The sequence below is a fragment of the Hippocampus zosterae genome, chromosome 19, assembly GCF_025434085.1.
Source record: "Hippocampus zosterae strain Florida chromosome 19, ASM2543408v3, whole genome shotgun sequence".
In the NCBI taxonomy this organism is placed as follows: Eukaryota; Metazoa; Chordata; class Actinopteri; order Syngnathiformes; family Syngnathidae; genus Hippocampus; species Hippocampus zosterae.
Window position 1 is genome coordinate 6,830,989 of NC_067469.1, and position 18,650 is coordinate 6,849,638.

At 44.4% G+C, this 18,650-nt stretch overlaps 2 protein-coding genes across 9 annotated transcripts in view; both read left to right on the forward strand.

Moving 5' to 3' along the window:
- sash1a (SAM and SH3 domain containing 1a) overlaps window positions 1-6,917 on the forward strand; it is a 107,698-nt gene extending 100,781 nt beyond the window's left edge. For 7 of the 8 annotated variants that reach the window (XM_052052870.1, XM_052052871.1, XM_052052873.1 and 4 more), the window contains 5 exons: window positions 371-521; window positions 1,218-1,346; window positions 4,136-5,091; window positions 5,939-6,070; window positions 6,517-6,917. In XM_052052870.1, coding sequence (XP_051908830.1) covers window positions 371-521; window positions 1,218-1,346; window positions 4,136-5,091; window positions 5,939-6,070; window positions 6,517-6,771 — 1,623 coding nt within the window. In that variant the 3' untranslated portion in view covers window positions 6,772-6,917. Of the gene's footprint in view, window positions 1-370; window positions 522-1,217; window positions 1,347-2,574; window positions 3,278-4,135; window positions 5,092-5,938; window positions 6,071-6,516 lie in introns of those variants that run through there. The other variant, XM_052052878.1, reaches the window with a different exon arrangement.
- A 2,768-nt stretch (window positions 6,918-9,685) lies between these two features.
- usta (uronyl 2-sulfotransferase a) overlaps window positions 9,686-18,650 on the forward strand; it is a 33,714-nt gene continuing 24,749 nt past the window's right edge. The window contains exon 1 of the mRNA XM_052052900.1: window positions 9,686-10,388. Within this exon, the coding sequence (XP_051908860.1) occupies window positions 10,148-10,388 (241 nt within the window). The 5' untranslated portion in view covers window positions 9,686-10,147. The remainder of the gene's footprint in view (window positions 10,389-18,650) is intronic.

Genomic DNA, 18,650 nt, shown 5'->3' on the forward strand with positions numbered 1-18,650 from the left:
CAGCTAAATTTAGCGCGGGAAATTACAGGCTACGCGATCGCGTAAACATTGACACCCACTCGGTCACAACCGCACTTCCTTCTTCTGTCCAAACCGACACAGAGGCCTCGAAAAGGTGAGTCGGGCCTACAAACCAGCCGCGTGTTAACATACTTTGCAGGTCACACATAACATTTCCAGCTCATGTTGGGCCATGAAATGTTTCTTTTTTTTTCCAGGACATCTGAAATGGTTATCGTATCTTGTCCCATTATTGTGGGAAAAGAAACATACCGCGTGTACGGCATTATTTAGATTCGATTAATACTACCAGAAGGTGAAAAATCATAAAGGGGAAATCATGTCAAGTCTCTTTTATGTTCCAACCCAGGAGCACATGCCCACTTTCCTGTTCAACGGCTACGAGGACTTGGACACGTTCAAGCTGCTGGAAGAGGAGGACCTGGACGAGTTGAACATCAAAGACCCCCAACACAGAGCCGTGTTGCTCACAGCCGTGGAGCTGCTGCAGGAATACGACAGTAAGGAATCGCGAATGACGTTATCGTCTCGCGTTTAAGATCGGGTCACGCTCAATTGAATGCTCGGTGTTTGGGGAATCATCTCCGCATCATGTAAAATCTGCTTTAATCCGGGTGCTGAGAGCCACAAGAATTTGGCACTCTGAAGTAAAGCTGCTGTCCTCTCCAAATTTAAAAGTCACATTTCACTATTCTTTTTGTCCCCTTCACTATTTCCGCCTTCTCTGGATGACTTGTGTGCAACCACATATGACAACGAGGCACTCCAAGAGCCTGCCCAAGCCCCGTGTGCCTCACTCACCCTGACTTTCAAGTCTGACTTTTTTTTTTTATATATATATATATATATATATATATATATAAAGAGAATTTTTTAAAAAATCGACTCTCCTTGCTCTTCCTCCTTTGCATGACGTCTGCACACTCACAGCCAATAATAACGTGGCACTCTAAAGTGGCCACAGTTGCTGACACATCACCTTTTAGCCACCCAAAAAAAAATAAAAAATCTGAAAAATGGAAATGATGAAGACGTTAAACCCCACAGTTCTTCGTCTTTTTTACGTTTCCAGCAACTACCTTCAAGCATCTGTGATTTGTATTGGAACAAATCTCTACTCACTGTCAACAATCGGTGGGCAACCACTATGTGAAGAAAAGTGCAAAACACTTATTTTTTTCTTCTCTCATCTCCAGGCAGCAGCGATCCAGAGCGCAGCGGCCTGTCGAGCTCTCAGGAGAAGTTGCTGTCTGAGGGCCTGGGCCTGATCGGAGACTCCCCTCGGGACTCGGGTTGCTACGAGAGCAACGAGAACTTGGAGAACGGTAATGTTGGCTTGACTGGGTTTTGGTCTCGCGGTGGCAACGTCTGAGCTGCATCTCTTCACGCTTCTGCATTTCTAACCCCACCCATCACAATCTTCTGGAGCGCTGTCTGATCATCAAGCAGCTTTTCTTGCTTTTTGTAGCCACTCGGTCTATCCTGCCGCCTCCCACATTTGTCCCTCCACAGCTGGCTTTCCCAAACTGTTTCGACTCGACAACAACAACAAAAAAGGCACATTTACGAAAGTAGGTCACCAGTCCAATAACATATATTGGACATGAACATGAAATTTAAGAGTTATTCGGTTTAGTTTTTTTTTCTTCGATGATTTTAGTCGCATGCTGGAAGTGGTGAGCGCAGTCGCTTCACTGTTGTGAGGTTGAGGGTTCGAATCTATGATTCCTGCCTTCCTGTGTGGAGTTCGCATGTTCTCCCGCTGCTTGCGTGGTTTTATTGCGGCTAGTCCAGTTTCCTCGCTCATATTTGTCGAAATGTTGACATTGTTGATTAAAAAATAGATTTCTTTGTATTTTAAAAAATTTTTCCTGAGAAAATTTGTTTTTCTCCGAAAGGTCTTCGCTCATGAAGCCCAAACTTTTTTCACCTCATATGATGGTGTTAATTTTTTTTAATATTAATAAATGTTAATTTTTTTATAATGTTTCCATAACTGTTTGTGGAAGTTACGATTTTTTTCCCTCTGGACTTTTTTTTAAAAAATTTTTTGTATTCTTCCCCCATTGAAAAAAAAATGTTTCTAATAGTTAAAGTGCCTTCTCGGAAAATTGCGACTTATTTACTGTTTTTCTCAAATTATGTCAAAAGTTATGTCACGTTTTCTTGCTTTTGTACTTAAATGGTATTGTTTTAAATAATATAATTGGAGGGCTTCATCACGATTACTTGAATAATATACTGTATATATATATATATATATATATTTTTTTTTTAAAGGTTTAATTTCCGTCCCTATGTTAAAAACTGCACATTATTTCTCTGGATGATGAAACGATCATCCTCCATTAAATAAATTGATTGCACCTCTATAATAATCCTCGACAAGAACAAACATGAATCAATCTCAATTTACTGAGCGACCCAATAGAAATTCTTCCCGTTTAATTCCCCCCGAGCCGCAGTTTGGGAACCCCAGCTCTGGAGACCCCGCCTGATGACACACTTTTCCCTCTCCTCTCCCTCGCTTCATCACTCTTTCCGTCCTTGTAGGCCTTCTGTGCCATCAGTACCGAAGTCGGCATGTAATTGGGAAGGAGCCCGGCCCCAGACCACTAAACCTGGTCTACCCCACAGTGCTGGGAGCCCACGGCCAAAGGGAGAGAGCCTCCCCAATGCACACGACAAGTGTTCTCACCAGAACAAACTCGCTGCCAATCGAAGGATTCCAAGCTCAAACCCCACCTGTGGATTCCACATTGATGACGGTGTACAACGGGGACGATTACGAATATTTCTGCTAAGCAAGGCAGAGTACAGCGACGTGATTAAGATGCAGTGACGCGATTGGCTCTTTCCAAAGAAGACCGCATTGCGCAACAGCAACCGACTCGCACCGTGTGTGCCGAAACACGGCGGGAATGCGCTGTACTGCTAAGCTTTGATGGCATTTGATGGGATCTTCGTTTTTGGGAGTGCTCGTTCGTCCTCCTCCCGCGTATTTTTAACATCTATAACCCATAAATCACTGCTCTGTCAAAAACCACTCCTCCTTTCTGATTGCTGGTTTTCCGGTGTAAATACTGGGCCGAACTTTGTGTGGGTGTGCGCGTGCAAGTGTATGGTAGGGGTGGTTGGGAAGTGGCCACATGATAGAGACTGAATTATTTTTAAAAAAGGAACCATAACAAACAAAAACTCCCGATCCGCCCCACCAAAAAAAACAAAAAAAACCCAATAAAGATAGCACTGCTTGCTTTTTCTGTCGTCTCTTGTTTTCCTTTTCACCAATTCACGCCTCTTTCAACCGTTCATCAACTTCTCCTGCTTGTTTAGACAACATTTAGCACTTTCTGCATGTGCTTTTCCAGGTTCAGGGATCCACAGTGTGCTTTTTATTTATCTTTACCCATAACTTAATTCTCATAAATGGCGCCTTTAATCTCATGTACAACTTTGAGTCAACTGTTTTTTTTTTGTTGCCAATGTGTGGCAACGAAACGAATGTATACTTTTTATGTTTTCGCCATGAAATGTAAGCATTTCAACTCCGTTACAAGCGGCATCGAACCGACATTGACGTATTTGATAAATCACCACGCGTCAAAATGTCGCCATCTTTGTTCCCGATGGATCAATAAGCATTACCGTTCGATTGAATGTCGTCATTTTAGATTTCACGACCTTTTGCCGACATTTTTGGTTGCCGCGGCGACGTTCCATCGCATTCCATCCGCCGAAATTTTCTCTGTCCATCCCCATTGAAATTTTAATGTGGCCGTTCTCACCCGCTTCACCCATCATGCTTTGTAAATCAGAGGACGAGATGGTAAGTTGCTTCCGCTTTTCATTCTACCATGCTTGATGCCATTACCTCGTATTTCCACAAAAGGAAAAAAAAAAGCTCAGCTAATCTTATTTTATATTGAGACACAGTTAACTCATTCAGTACCAAGCCAATTCTAGACCAAGTCTGAAAAGACGTTTAAAAACGTCTTTGGGAGTGAATGAGTTGCGAATGCATTGCGATTTTGCTACTTTTGAACCTATCCTCTCTTATTACAGTAAAACGTTGACGTTCTTCAAAATAAGTGCGACTGTTTTGATTTTGCAGGGAAGAGCAAGAAGGCTTCCTGCTCGGAGCGCTCTTCCGCCGGCCAATCTCCGGACTATCCGACTCTTCCTATGACCGTCTCCAGTGAGGCTTTGCAGCAGAACGCTAAGAACCAACGCTCCAAGTTCCCCAAGAACCTGTTTGTCAAGCCCTCCCTGAAGGGCTTCAACCTGCTGGGGCGCTGCAAAGCACATCGACGTTCCCCCATCCCAGCCAGTCGTAGCTGCGAGGACCTGGACGAAACCTTCCAGCCCGCCGGGTCCTGGAAACGCTCCCGCTCCCTGGGAGACCTGCACTGGGAGCAGAGGGCGGACGAGAATGAGGAGGTGAAACTAACGAAAGACGAGCCCAGGTTGGACCCGAGTAGGCCCGTTAGGGAGAGTTCCCCAGCTTGTACTGCAAGTCCACCGGTGAGTCCAAAACCAAGACTCGACAGACCACCCGTACCCTCGCAACTGCCTCTGAGGCCCCCTTGTCCCACAACCCGAGCCCCGAGTCCCCCTGAGTCCAACGCAAGCGATGGTGCGAGGCTCACACGGACTCATGCCAAAAAACCGCCCGTACCACCTCCCGTTCCCGCCAAGAAGTCCAGAGAAAGACTCGCGAATGGGGTCTGCCACCCCCCACTCTCCGTGCCCTCTTCACCCTCCCCCGCCCCTTCCCCGACGCACTCGCTCACACGTTCCCACCCGAGCAGTCCCGTGACACGTTGCGCGACCGGTCCGGCCCCGCCCCTTCCCGCCAAGATCCCCAGCACTCCTAGCAGCCCCCGCAACTCCTCTGTGGAGGACGCCGGCGCATCGGTGGCCCCCCCGTGGCTCTCCGACCTGGGCGGCAAAGTGGCCGTGACGAGGAAGGCGTCCCATTCCAAGATGAGTCCTGACCTGCTCACATTGCTGGAGCAAAGGCTGGAGGCCGAGGGCATCGATCTCACGGAGGAGCCGTACTCAGACAAGGTAGCCCGAACGAGACCACCCCCCCAAACTGGTCGCCAGTCCGTCACAGGGCACATATAGAGACAAACAACCATACGCACGCACATTCATACCGTCACTGAATGAGAACCGGCCATTTTAGGGTCAATTTGGACTGTTCAAGGGATCCTCCCATGAAAATGCAGCCATCGAATGCTGTCAAATTTGGTTGGCACGTCTATCGCAAATGGAACCACAAAAAAAGTCCCAAAAACAAACACGGCAAAAGAAAATTTGGTATTGAAGGCCGGGCCCACTTGAGTGTTGTTTCAACAGTTCTCGGGGGTCCTTCCAAGAAAATCCAGCCTTGAAAGCCAATTTCACTGAGCACCACAAGATTTGGTCGGCATGTCGAACATGAGTGGAACCACTGAAAACATTTCTTGTTATTGTTTGTGGGTGGTGCAAGGTGACAAAGTTTTATGACTGACTGTGAAACTCTCAAATCTCAAGAGCCAGTTTTGCTAAGCAACATGACCTTTGCTAGGTACGTCGATCATCAACTAAATGGACCCAAAAAAAAGTCTTAAAGCCTCTGCCCAAAAGGAGATTTTGTCATTTTGGTTCAAGGTCCCGTTTTCAGGTCATTTTGTCAATTTCCTGGGATCTTTCAACTCGTCCGGGAGAGTGTTATTTATTTGTGTTTTGGCTCTCCCTCCCTTCCAGTCCTTTCAAAACATTTTCTCAACACGCTCCATGTTTGCCAACCAAAACCAGAGTCCCTGTAGGAAGTCATTTCATTTACATACCGATTGTGATAATGTAAATAGAAGATGCATGAGACAATGTTTTCTTCAGTAATTATCTGTCATGTGTTGTTTACCCGCAGCACGGCCGCTGCGGCGTCCCCCGGCCTCTGATGCAGCGCTACTCGGAAGACTTGCAGCAGCCCGTCAAAGACGTGGCCTCCACCATGGACCAGCTTAGAGTCCGAGAGCTGCGCAAACAACACCGCATGGCCGTAAGGATGCACAGCTACAATTTCTCAAGCGAGAAAGAATTTTCTTTTTTTTTGTCGTTAGGCTGTCAAGTGTAAAAAAAAGAAGTTTCCTTCTCCTTCCTCGGTCTTCGGCTTTCTCTGCATGACATACACACACTCTCAGCCAACAATGAGGCGTTCTAAAGCGGCCACACCACCCCGAAGGCCGCATCCGCATTGACTATCACTTTTTTGTTTTTAATATGACGTAATTTCCCCTCATCACTCTTATTTGCCTTATTTAACTGTACGGTACTCTCAGCAGACTATGCCTTTTCACGTTGCAGGCATAGCATGCTAGCTAACCGTGAGTCACACAAAAATCTGGAAAACTGAAAAATACTCTCGAATCTCTAAAGACACTTTAAGGGGTCTTTGAACTCTGTTCATCAAAAAACATTGCCTGATCGGGATTTTTGTGTCTACAGATCCCCTCGGGCGGCCTGACCGAGATATGCCGGAGACCGGCGCCGTCGGGCTCCGTCAGTACCGTCTCGGACTGGCTGGTGTCCATCGGCCTGCCCATGTACGCCTCCGCCCTGGCGTCGGCCGGCGTGGACTCGCTGAGCGGTGTGGCCTCGCTGACGGAGAGCGCCGCCTGGGAGGCGGGCGTGCGCAACCACGCGCACGCCCGCCGCTTGGTCGGCGAGGCCCGGATTGCCGCCGAGCGGCGGGATGCGTGAATCCGCCTCGCCGCCGTCAGGTCCACTTCAAAATATTGACGGTCGGCACTGGAGTACTTCCTGTTTGCCAGGACGCTTTTCCAGCAAGTTTTTCTCATGTCGCCGGGAATTTGAAATCAATTTTTTTGCTGTTAGAAGGATGCCTTCTCGTAAAGAGTAAGAGTAAACACCCACACAAAAGCCACTCAAAAGTTGCTGTGAGGTGTAGACACCGCCCCCCCACGACTCCCCCATTTGTTCAACGAAAGACTGCCTTTGCGTAAGATAGCACACCACCATTTTGTGGACGCTTCACAAGTGTTTGGCTTGTGAAAAGTTGTTTTTTTGGGGGGGGGGGTACATCACTCACCAAACATTCAACTTGATGGTCGGATTTCATATACACTGAACTGTTGCCTCTTCCAAAATTCAAATTGTTCAACTCTCGTGCATTTCAGGCTCATCCTGAAATTTCATCCGAAGGGCCGATTTTCACTTTTTTTGCGGGTCGTTTTATTTCACTCCACCGAAAGTGACTCTCGTTCTCGCGTGGCTAAGAACTCGTGCGTCACGACGCACTCCATGCACACCAACAAGTGGCACGTGGCTTACTTTGATGAAACTGTGTTTCTGTATTATAGCTTCATTTTTGTTCCGTCGCCGTCGGGTCACGTGACCAATCAGCATTCCCGACATATCCAACCCCTTTTTAATTTTTTTTTTTAACACCATATCCTTAGCCTAATGAATGGATAGGTTTGATGATACAATAAATGCAGGGCATGGCCTTATTCTCCCCAACCCCCCCGACCTTGTGGCGAATACAACCCATTTATTTCAATTTCGCAACGGTAATATGTTTGATTTTTACTGAGTAAACACACTTTTTTTTTAATATCTTAGTAACAACATCCAAAGAGACAGCTGATGTTTGGAACAAAGCACTATTTTGTACACAGTGGAACCTCTAAAGTCGACTCACCCTGACGAGCAACATTTTAGGTCACATTACAATTAGAATATTTTGGCAACATACTTTTCAAAAAATATATATACTATGCATTTTTTAACATTTGTAATTAAATCACACATTGCATTGTGTAATTTGTACTTTTATCAATACTTAGTTTGTAAATATCATTTGTAATTTTCAAAATAAATCGTTTCTCTCTTTCTCACTCTCTATTAAGACAATAGTTTGTTTGATGGTTTAAAATCTATTTGTGCACAACTGCTTTGCAATTTTTTTTTTTAAATCAGGCAACCAATTTAACAAACTCTGCTTTTTTCCCCCCAATTTTGCTTGTTCTTTTGCTTTTTCGCATGCAAGCAGAAGATCGTGCCTCAGTGACAAAAAAAGGTTGGGTCGGGTAAGCATCGCGTTTCATTTTATAATATAAATAGTGAAAAAGAAAATAAAATCGACTGATTATTTGAAGAAATTGTCTTGAACTTTGGAGGTTCCGCTGTATTTCAAACATGTTTGCCAGTATAATTTAAACATATAGTTATACACATAGTCACAAAAACAAAACATCAGATGGAAAGCTACAAAAAAAAAATCAGGGATAAAGTGAGTGAATCGCGTTTTTTTTTTTTTAATCTCTTCATGAAGAGGATGTTTCAAATGTGGTGCTGTGTTCAAGGCGAGACAAATGATTAGTTAAAAAAATAAAGATACTGACACTGTAAATGCACTTTAGAGGGTGACTTAGTCTAGCTGCGACATTTTTGCAAAAGGTTTTGGTGGCTCCTTAATGAACAGCAAGTGTAATTAAAAGAGGAATAAACATTTTTTCCCCCTCCCTTATCGCTCCCACTTTGCGCCGTCTTGATTACATATATGAAATGCAATGTACATTCTATATATGTAATTGATATTTAAATAAGTTATTCCCCCCGGTCTCTTTTTCCTTTCCATATAATATGAACTGTAATTAGCTGTACTATACGAAAAGCAATACCTTCCTGCGTCACGCATATTGCTTTAGCAAGCGAGGAGCCGCACACAGTTTGTATTGTAACATATGTGTACAAATGATTGTTTTATCTGCTTTTCATCTACTTCATGATTGTGCAGACAGATTTGCTTGTGTATTGAAACAATTAAAAAAAATCATACCCATAACTATTTGGCTTTCACAATTTGATTTTTTTTTTTGCCGTAACTTGCTCTGTGGTTTGAAATGTAAAAATGTTTTCATTTTGTTTTGCAGATGAACATATATCAATAGAAAATATAACCAACCTTTTTGTTTCACGATAGTATATTTCTTGTGCAGATGTTTTTTTTAATTGAAATATTTTTTTTAATATGTCAATGCTTAAATATGTGTAAGAGTCACAATTAAAAACACATTTTAAGATCTGCAACCTTTGGACGACTTGGATGACCAGGTAAGCAAAATGGAGCACAAGTCTTTCAGGTAAGCGTCTTTTTTCCATTCTTATCACGAGACTGTTTTTATCCCCGTGTCATGTTTTGGAAAATTGTGATACCCTCAGATGAGGGCAAAGAAGAGCCCCAGTTGCGATACATGTCCAGACATTTATTGAATGGGATGGACACATACTAAATAAGAACATTGGCAAGGAGCTACTGTAGGCTACAACTCACACATTCACAGACGCTCCAGGCCACTCCCCTTAAGCATCTCTAACTATAAATGTAATAGAAAATTCTGAATAATAAAATTAGAAGTGTTTTTTGCTTGCCCTAAACCATAAGCGGGCTCCACATAGTTGCGCATTTTCACGGGAAATGCTTGATGGCATTATATTCCAGTTAAAAAAATGTTGGGGGAACATGATAAATGCAATTACTATAGATGTCAAATATATGCCGCTTTTTACTATTTTCTGACATCTATCGGTAATGAATTTTTAAACCCCAAAATTTCTCCAAAAGGCCGATAAGCCCCCCCCCCCCCCCCCCCCCCCAAAAAAAAGCGAATACAGTACGTGAATCCGCGCTTCTGTTGAGGTCCGCCTGTATTTAATGTTGGGTGAACCACTAGATGGCGATGTTTACCAGCCATAAGTGCAAATAATGGAAGTTGGAACTTTTTGACTGTACGGTCCTCCCTCCTCCTCTCTCTTTCCACGTCCAGTAATCTGACACCCTTCCAAAAAAAGGGGAAAAAAAGACTGAGAGCTGGCCTAGAAGAAGAAGGATGGACTCCTGAAGCAGCCCGCAAAGAGCCGCGACAGGCGAGCCGAATCGTGCACAGCGAAGGCAAGCCGAGCGAGGAGCCACCTCGAGCGGCCTGGAGCGCAGCAGAGGAGCCGGTGACGGTCGGGGGGAATTTTTGTTCCCCCTCCTCCTCTCCTCCTTCAAAGTAGGACTTTCCGATGGTTCTCCAATGGGTGACTTTGCACGGCGCCTCGTGAGGAGCAGATGATGAAGAATTACAGCGGCAGTCCGCCTCACAGCAACAGCCAGAGCCCCCAATTCGCCCACTTCAGGGACCACCGCAACCACCACAAGTCTTCCTCGCTCGCCTCCATTCCTTGGCGCCTGCCCCTCCGAGCGTATGGATTCTGCATGGCGGCGCTCTTCGTCTTCTGCCTGTCGTCCCTCTTCTACCAGCTCAACGGAGGACCCCCCAGAGTACTGCTGGACATTCGACAATATCTCGGTAAGGGGGGAACCCCCCCACCTATCTTGTTTTTTTAAGGGTCTCTTCTGCCTGCCTCCGTGCGTTATGGCTGACAGCTCAAACGTCTGCTGTTTGCGTAAACTTCACTCGTATCTCCGGTTCACGTCGACAACTTTGACGCTATTTCGTGACTTCAAATTTGACACACTGACACGGACTGTCATAAGCAACTTTCCATTTAGCACGGTGCCGCGTGCGCAAAGAAAAAAAACACAAAACTATGGTGCACGTGCACTTATCGCGTGTTGATGATTTTGACTGCAACTTTTACTTTATGTTTCATTTCATATCCATTTTACACTGACTTACTGTCATGTGTGGACAAATGTAACGATCGCGCTCGTCTAAAACCATAACAATCACTTTAACGCCATATTGTGTTTACGTCCACCACTTTTATGCCATTATAGTCATACAACGTCCGTATTCGCAAAGTCTGGTATGTGCAAATCTCATGATTGGATGTCTACAACTTTCACTTTTATACTTTTTTGGTGTGTACAACTTTCACAGTGCATCTCCTTTCCTGGAGGGCCCACTGTCCTGACTGTTTTCCGGCCGCAACACACCTGATTCATTAGCCATCTCTAAAGCAGCGTTTGAATAATCCCGATTATTTCAATCAGGTGTGTTGCTCCTGAGCTAGCTGGAAAACGGGACAGGACGGTGGCCCTCGAGGACCAAGTTTAGACACCTCTGCTTTATGCCGTGTGAAACATTAACTTTTGAACAGGTGTGCGCCGACACATCTATCACTTTTATATCCGCCGGTGTCACTTTTACACTATTGTGCTGTGTACCTGCAACTTCAATCAATTAGACTATTTAATATATTAAAATCTTATATATTATGAACACTAAACATACACTACGGATGACGGACAGGCCCCCCGGCATTTTTTTTTCAAGCGCATCCAGTGATAAGGTGATTTATTTACCTGACGGCTCGTTTTACTTTTGGCCGCGAGCGTCCCGAGATGAAGGCGAGGGTCGGCGAATGTGAATGTGGGGGTGTGTGTGTGTAAGCGTCAGAGAATAGTAGCTTTGGTTTCTCCGGGAGGTGAACAGAGGCTTTTTTGTTCCGTCCAACGAGGGAAGGTCGGCGTTGGGAGGATGTCACTCAACGTGCAGTGGGAGAAAGGTAGCAGACCTTCGGCGAGAAGACGGATGGAGTGTTTGACTTGTTGACCTCGGCGTTGGTGGTACAAGCGTCTGTCTTTTGTTAAAAAGGGAGAGTATGTCGGTAAAGGGGTCATTTTGGTTCTCAGGTACGGCGGAGGCACGGCAGTCGTCGGGATGAGTCCTTTCAATCCGTGGGAATATGGAATCGATATGGCTGCTATTTCCTGCTCAAAACGGTTCCGGATGAGACCAATAAAACAGGATCAACTGCGCAATTCCGTCCTTCCAAAACATCTCCGCGAGTTACCCCCGGGGATCGCTAACCGGTCAGCAAATGTAAAACATTCAGTGTTTTCGAACACCATACATTTTCAAGGAGCCTTTTTTGAACGTTACACTTTCCAGTCGCCTTCCCCAAAAGTCGTAAAAGTGGACGCGAGTGTTGGTTTAGCAAAAAAACGACTCAAAGCTGCATTGCCGAACACTTAGACGGGGAGCAAGAACTAGTGCGTCGCATTCTGTCCGTCATTGCCGATCTGGAAGTAGTTTTCTTCAGCCTGTCACTCAAAGGTTTTGTTCTATCGTTATGTGTAAAGATTGACGCTAAACTTTTGTCCGCTAGCCCAAGGTGCAGCCGGACGATACCTTAAAAAAATGTGTCTCCATCTATTCAGTGTAGTAACCCATTGCAGTCTTGTCCGCGAGCTAATCTTCGACATCGTGTGACTGCTCTTTAGTGCGCTGGAGATTGAACGGCGTCAAATAAATTCCCCCCCCCAAAAAAATTGTGGCATACATATGCGGCCTGTTGTGATTTGAAAGTACAATGAACCCCCGGTTGATCGCCATGGATGCATTTCATGCGTTAGCTGAATGCTAACACATAATGTGAAACATCATAGATGGGCTAACAGTAATTAGCACTGAAGTTACGGTCATTGTGAACCTTCAAACAACTGCGACTCCAACACACAAGGGGCGGCAAGGAACTACTTATAGACAATCCGTCTATCGACATGGTCATTAACCCTTTCGGGGACAGCGGTTACTACGATGGACAGCTTATCGTGTTATCAGGTTACAGGGTGCATGAACGTGTAAAAAAGAGCTTTGCCTGACCTAAGTAGGTTCACGCACTTGTGATTTTTAGAGCGAAAACATTTTTTTTCACACACTTCCTGCCGAAAGATATCCTTGAAAAAAAGAAATGGTCTAACTGAATAAGTCCAGTGACACTTTTTAGTTTAGCAGACTTGAGCCGAGGTGTCGTAAAGGATAAAAGTCTGCCATGCCACGGTCAGAACGCCAGACTCCATTTTCCTCACATGGAAGCGACAGGTTCCTAGTTGGCGTCATGTCCGATCCGAATGCCAAAACAATCAGACGGCTCATAAAAATCCTTCAGCGCTCGTGGTGGATAAAACAAGCGTCGCCCTCCCCTTACGCTCTGCTCTATACCTCCCTCTTGTTTGTAACGGCTTTTTCCAGTCAGCTTGTTAGTGGATTTTAAGGGTCAATAAAGGGATGGTTATTTTTTTAAATGTTTTGATATGAATGGACAGATGGTTCAGAGCTCATTTTTGGTTTTAATAATTGACTATAGCGGGAGTTCAATTCGAGTTACTTCACAAAAAGCAGCATTTTTGTAGCTAGCAAAGAATTCTACAACTGGGACAGGCGATAAAAATCTTTTTTGAAGTTTACTGTCCAGATAAGAAAATAGAAAAACACATGCAGTAGCTTAGCCTTTTGTCCGCAAGCTTAATGCTAACAAAAGGAAATGCATCCAGTATGTAAACCTTGAAGCAGCTGATATTTAAACACAAAATGTGGAGTAGCACATTGATACATTCAATAATACAGTAATCATGCATTCTTTATCCTCTGTGAGGAGCTGAGATATTTATACTGGGCAGGTGTCCATGTAAAAAAAAATAATATAAAAATGTAAATACATGCATCTCAAGGCACCGCTGTAATTGATTAAACATGGTCGACGTTGAGGTGACAAAGCTTGATTTCCTCACTCAACAACTGAAGTCTGCTACAGGTCTGCAGTTGCGGCAGTAATGTCAAGTCCCCCCCATAACCAGGGAACTTTAACTTGATCAATACCCGGCACGCCTTTAAAAGTTGAAGGAACTCAAGCAGACTGAAACAAAGTTCAAAAACAACATTTCCATTTTGCGATTAGCACCAGCGCCCAGCATCGAAATGCCAGAGAAGCCGCTCTCCTCCATTAGCAATAATGATGCAATTAGCATTGTGTTTGTTTTCCCTTTCATGGAAAAATAGAGTGAATGCGTATTGATGGTTGGAATTAAAAACAAAGCCCATTAGTAGTTAATAGACTGTGGCTGGGCAAAATGTTTTCTTCATAATTATTTGCTCGATTGAACGATAGCAAATGCACTCAATTGCTGCAAGTCCAACACCCAGACAATTAGCTTAAGTTTACTGCCGTTACCCCCAAATGGAAAAAGTAGCCTGGTCACTATCAAGCAAACATCACCAACCATTCGCACCCCACCGTTCCAGAAAATGGTACAGTCCTGTCATCTTTCATCACCTTCCATGAGCCTGAATTTAACATGCTAACTATCAAATCGACAGACCAAGAAACCCAAACATTCCCCCTCATGGCAACACCCCTGTTAGTTTATGTCACCGTCCATGAACCAGGAAGTAGCATACTAACAAACAACAATTCCACTTTCCAGAATCAAAAATAAAGCTACCCTGCAGTCTTCACGTCATCTTCTGCCAACCGGAAAGTTGCTAGCCAGTTAATGAGTAGACCACCTAATAAACATTATCATTCACCCCTCCCCGAAATAAAATCATAAAAAGTCCCGTCCTGTTGTTCGACCTTCATCTGTCCAAACATTTTATGTATTTTTTCCTAGAAAGTAGCATTGCTAGGATGTGAAACTTGTGGGTGGCTTGTCGGGCCACCTTGGGGTGGTACCATGACTGGATGTCAGCTTGAAAAGAGAGAGCCTTATAATTTCGGAGATCGGAGCCGGGATAACTAGTGTTCCTGTGAGAAAATTGCCTGTTTGCTTACAACATGTAAATTGAGTGTACGCCTCCGTGGTCTCCTCCGACCTTTCATGTCCATCCAGCTCCGTTCACGCTTCCAATTAGGAACACGATAATTGCAGCTCCTTCTCGCGCGTAAGCGTCACTTTTCAACGTTTGCCTTTACAACATTCCTCCCGTTTATTGCCTCGCAGTATTGGCGACACGTTGACGCTTCCGTTTGTTTTCTGTTCTTTCCGTTTATTTTGAGAGGATCTAAAGTCTTGAAAGTCAGTCATTACTCCTCGAATTGGGTTCTCACCGTGCAGGGTGGTGGTCGTTTCGGACCGTGTTACATGGTGGTCACTCCTCACGGCGGGCATACCTCGTTGTCGTTCTCTCTCTATTTTGGCTGAGTTTACCGCAAAGAAATAAGTAGTGGTTTTGAAAATAGCGGCCTTAAATATACAGATGGAACCACCGTGCCCCACCCGTGTTGGTAAAACCACAAGGCGCTGGCTTTTATGTTTTTATATAGCATACATGCCCTCGTGAGTTCAGATGAGTTGAACTGGAGGAACCCGACTAAGGTTTACAAGGGACGGATCAGGCCAAAGTTCGAAATGAAACGATGGGATTCTTGCTGGATTTGGGTCTGCTGGGAACTCGGGAGCTTTACGCCATGTATCCCACAGCGTGTAAAACAATTACCAACTATTTTGATCGGCATTTATTGGTCTCTCTTTGCTACTTTTGGAGTTCCGCGACAATCCCTTCAATGACGCTGGTCGGCGGCTAGCACGATAAGCTAAAATAGCGGTCGTCGTCTTTAGTTACTGCTTGTTCTGGTCAAACATCACAATCGAAACGGACTCCAATGCAAGACAACCGTACCAGGATATCCAAATCGCTCCTTTACTCAGAAATAGGCGGCTTAGTATGATAAGCTAACATAGCAGACCACGTCTCGTTCAGCGTTACTTCAATCAAATTGACCCAAATGCCTCAGTACCAGTCAGATTATCGAAATGTCTTGTTGTTATTGTTGTTGTAGACACAAAAGCAGCTCCAGGCAAAATGAATGTCCAACTTTGGCAGGTAGCACAACAAGCTAGCACGGAACAGTCGTCTGCATTCGCACTCAGTCCTCCCCTTTTGTCCAACGTCACAGTCAAATAGAATTCAATGCGCAACACCAGTCACAGAAGAGCCAAAAGTCAAAGTCCTTTTTTCACAAAGAGGCTGAGACGCCATTTTCATCGGTTAGCACCACAAGCTAGCATGGTCATTTCCATATTTACTAAAACTGCAAAACACTCTTGCTTCGTCAGTAATTCCCCTATCAAATTCATATTGATGAATTACTTTATGAGTGTAACAGTTCCGGAACAGAATTGGACTCTAGAAACGTGGACTCAAACGGATTTGAAAAAAATAAATATATACATATATACATTTATTACACAAAAAGTATGTAAGACTAAACAAAGTACAAGAAAATGGCGAGTCAAACCAAAAACGCTGGCTAAAAAAATATCACATAAATAGCTTGCCCTAAAAAGACAAGAAATCAGCCAAACCGCGACAGATCCAAAATCGAGACTATATTTACACAATAAAACTACTTAACAATCAAAATGCATAAACCAGGCGAAAAACGACGTGGCGCCACTCAGAAATGAGCAGGATGAAGAATAATCCAATGAAGGCTTGACCGGCCTTAAATCCATGGCTTCTTGAGATGTGCAGCAGGTGTGCGTACCGAAGGGAAAGCCCTCCTCTGCCACCCACTGGAGACACACAAACAACAGAATCATGCCAGTTACATTTTAACACACGGAGTCCGGAAAAAAAAAAGAACCCTGCTTCTTCGATGACTGTGTCGTACAAATAGTGATTCAGTCCTGCGGGATACATTGCGGTTGTGTACAACCAACATTTATGTTGCGTCGGAGGGAAAATAAAGACTCGAGTGTAATTAGTTTTGCGGTCAGTATGATAAACAATCGCAGAAGCACCCCTTGGGATGCATTGTGGTCGGCAACCATGCAGTTGTTTTTTTTTTCCCAACTTCGATGTTCAATGCAGCACCGCCATGCAGTTAGTCGACATCCTCAGTTGGGTCCCTCTCGACTTCAGCTTTGCATTTCTCTTTTTTTTTTTTCCTTTGACAAAGGTCATACTCAACACCTTCTTCATTTAAAAAAAATAATAAAAGAGAGCCTAATGGGGCTAACCGTGACTCATATTGTCCTTTTGGTGGCGCATTTTACTGGAGTGCAGTCATTGAGGGTGAAAGTGCAGGGACACGGCTTGTTATGAGAAAAGCCAGCGAGGAGCATTTTTGACCTCTTCCGAAGGAATGTGGCCGTTCCCCGCGGAAAGCAAAGCTCGCACCTCGGTCTCAAAATGCTTCCTTCTCTCTTCCTCTGAAACCAACCTTTGTGTAGCGCATTAAAAAAAAGAGTCTCTGAAATATCGTTACCTCCTCCATGTGTGCTAAAATCCTCATCCGGCCATCACTTGTCTCACTTCAGAACGGAGATATTTTGTTGTTGGGTTTTTTTTTTCCCTCTGTGCCGCGTCCTTCTGTTTGACACTCACAAGTGTGCAGTTTTTTTTTCTTCCTCCTCCGCTTTTTTTTTCCAGATGTTTGGAGGCGACGTCTTGAACGCAATTCAAAATCCGGTGGCTTCCAAAGAGCAATTTTTTTCTAAACAAGGAGTCAAAAGTCATTGTAGGACATGTTTGGCTTTTATTTTTTTTATTTTTTATTTTTTTCAAGCATAGCTTCGCATCTTGGTAAAGCGGCAGTCGTCTGGCTCGGGGTTGACGGCTCTGGAGCGTTTCCATCGATCTGGCTCAGAACAACCTGGCAGCCCCTCGCTCCACTCGTTTGTGGTCTTAGGACCTTGGCGGTGGTGACGAGCCATCTGTCACCCCTTCCACTCAACTTCCATCGTCGATCCGCTCGATTCCTCGGAATATGCCGAATATGCAATCCGCGTCCTCCGCTGCCAGAGCAAAATATTCACGGGGGTCATTTCCCAGATGGGACGCTCACGTGTCGTACTTCCGCTACATTGAGCCCCTTGTGTACGCGAGCCCACGAGGTTCGTGTGCCTTTTAGTTGAATCAATTGTCGACAAAACGTCTGTCTTTCGTTTGTTTTGCGATGCCGTTTGCATTTATACGTTTTCACGTCCATGTTTGTGACCACTTCCTGCTTTGTTGCAGCTGCAGCGGTCGTCAAGGTTCAATCTAAATTCAGCTGTTTTGTAATGCCGTTAGCGAAGCTCCATCTAGTGGATGCACAGCGCAACCACAGACAGTTGTGTAGCTTTCTATCCTATGCGGCTTATACTACTCTATATATGAAAATTGTTTTAAAAGAGGCCATTTATTCAAGGTGCGTCTTATTGTGCAGAAAATATGGAACTTGGAAACCCAGTAAAAAGGAAAATTCAATACTAATTACATTTGGGCGCTTGACTCGATCAATCCGAGTTCCTCAGAAATGTTTTGTCTTCTTCAAATGTCTCGCTGAATAGTCACCGCTAGAGAAAAATGATCCACGTCGAATCCTCGCCACATGCTTTTAAAAAACACACTTGAACTTAGTAGAGTACTTTTTTCTCCCCGATGACCCGTTCTCACTCGAGAAATCGGAGACTGTCGAATCACTCCGACAAAACACCAAAAAACTGTCTTGCTTGTACGCCGCAGCTTGCTTCACGCTGTTCATTCGTCACTCGCGCGCTGGAGGATTTTTATTTTTATTTCTTTTATTTCTTTTAAAGTGAATTTAACATTGTCCGGTTCATCACCAAATGCTTAAGCAGATCGCTCAACGCCAACGAAGGAAAATTAAAATGAGTAGAGTTCACTGGACTTATTGACTTAGCACATGAATAATGAAACCACGATAGTGTGAAGGAACGCTGCTTGTGTATTGGAGAGACATCTCCTACTGTACTTGAGGAAATGAGGCAATATTTTTTTTTTTCTTGTAAATTCTCTTGTTGCCATGCCTGGAAGAAATTAAACGTTCCTTTTTGGGGAAAGAATGTCGAGATGATAAAGCAACACTGTTTGTTT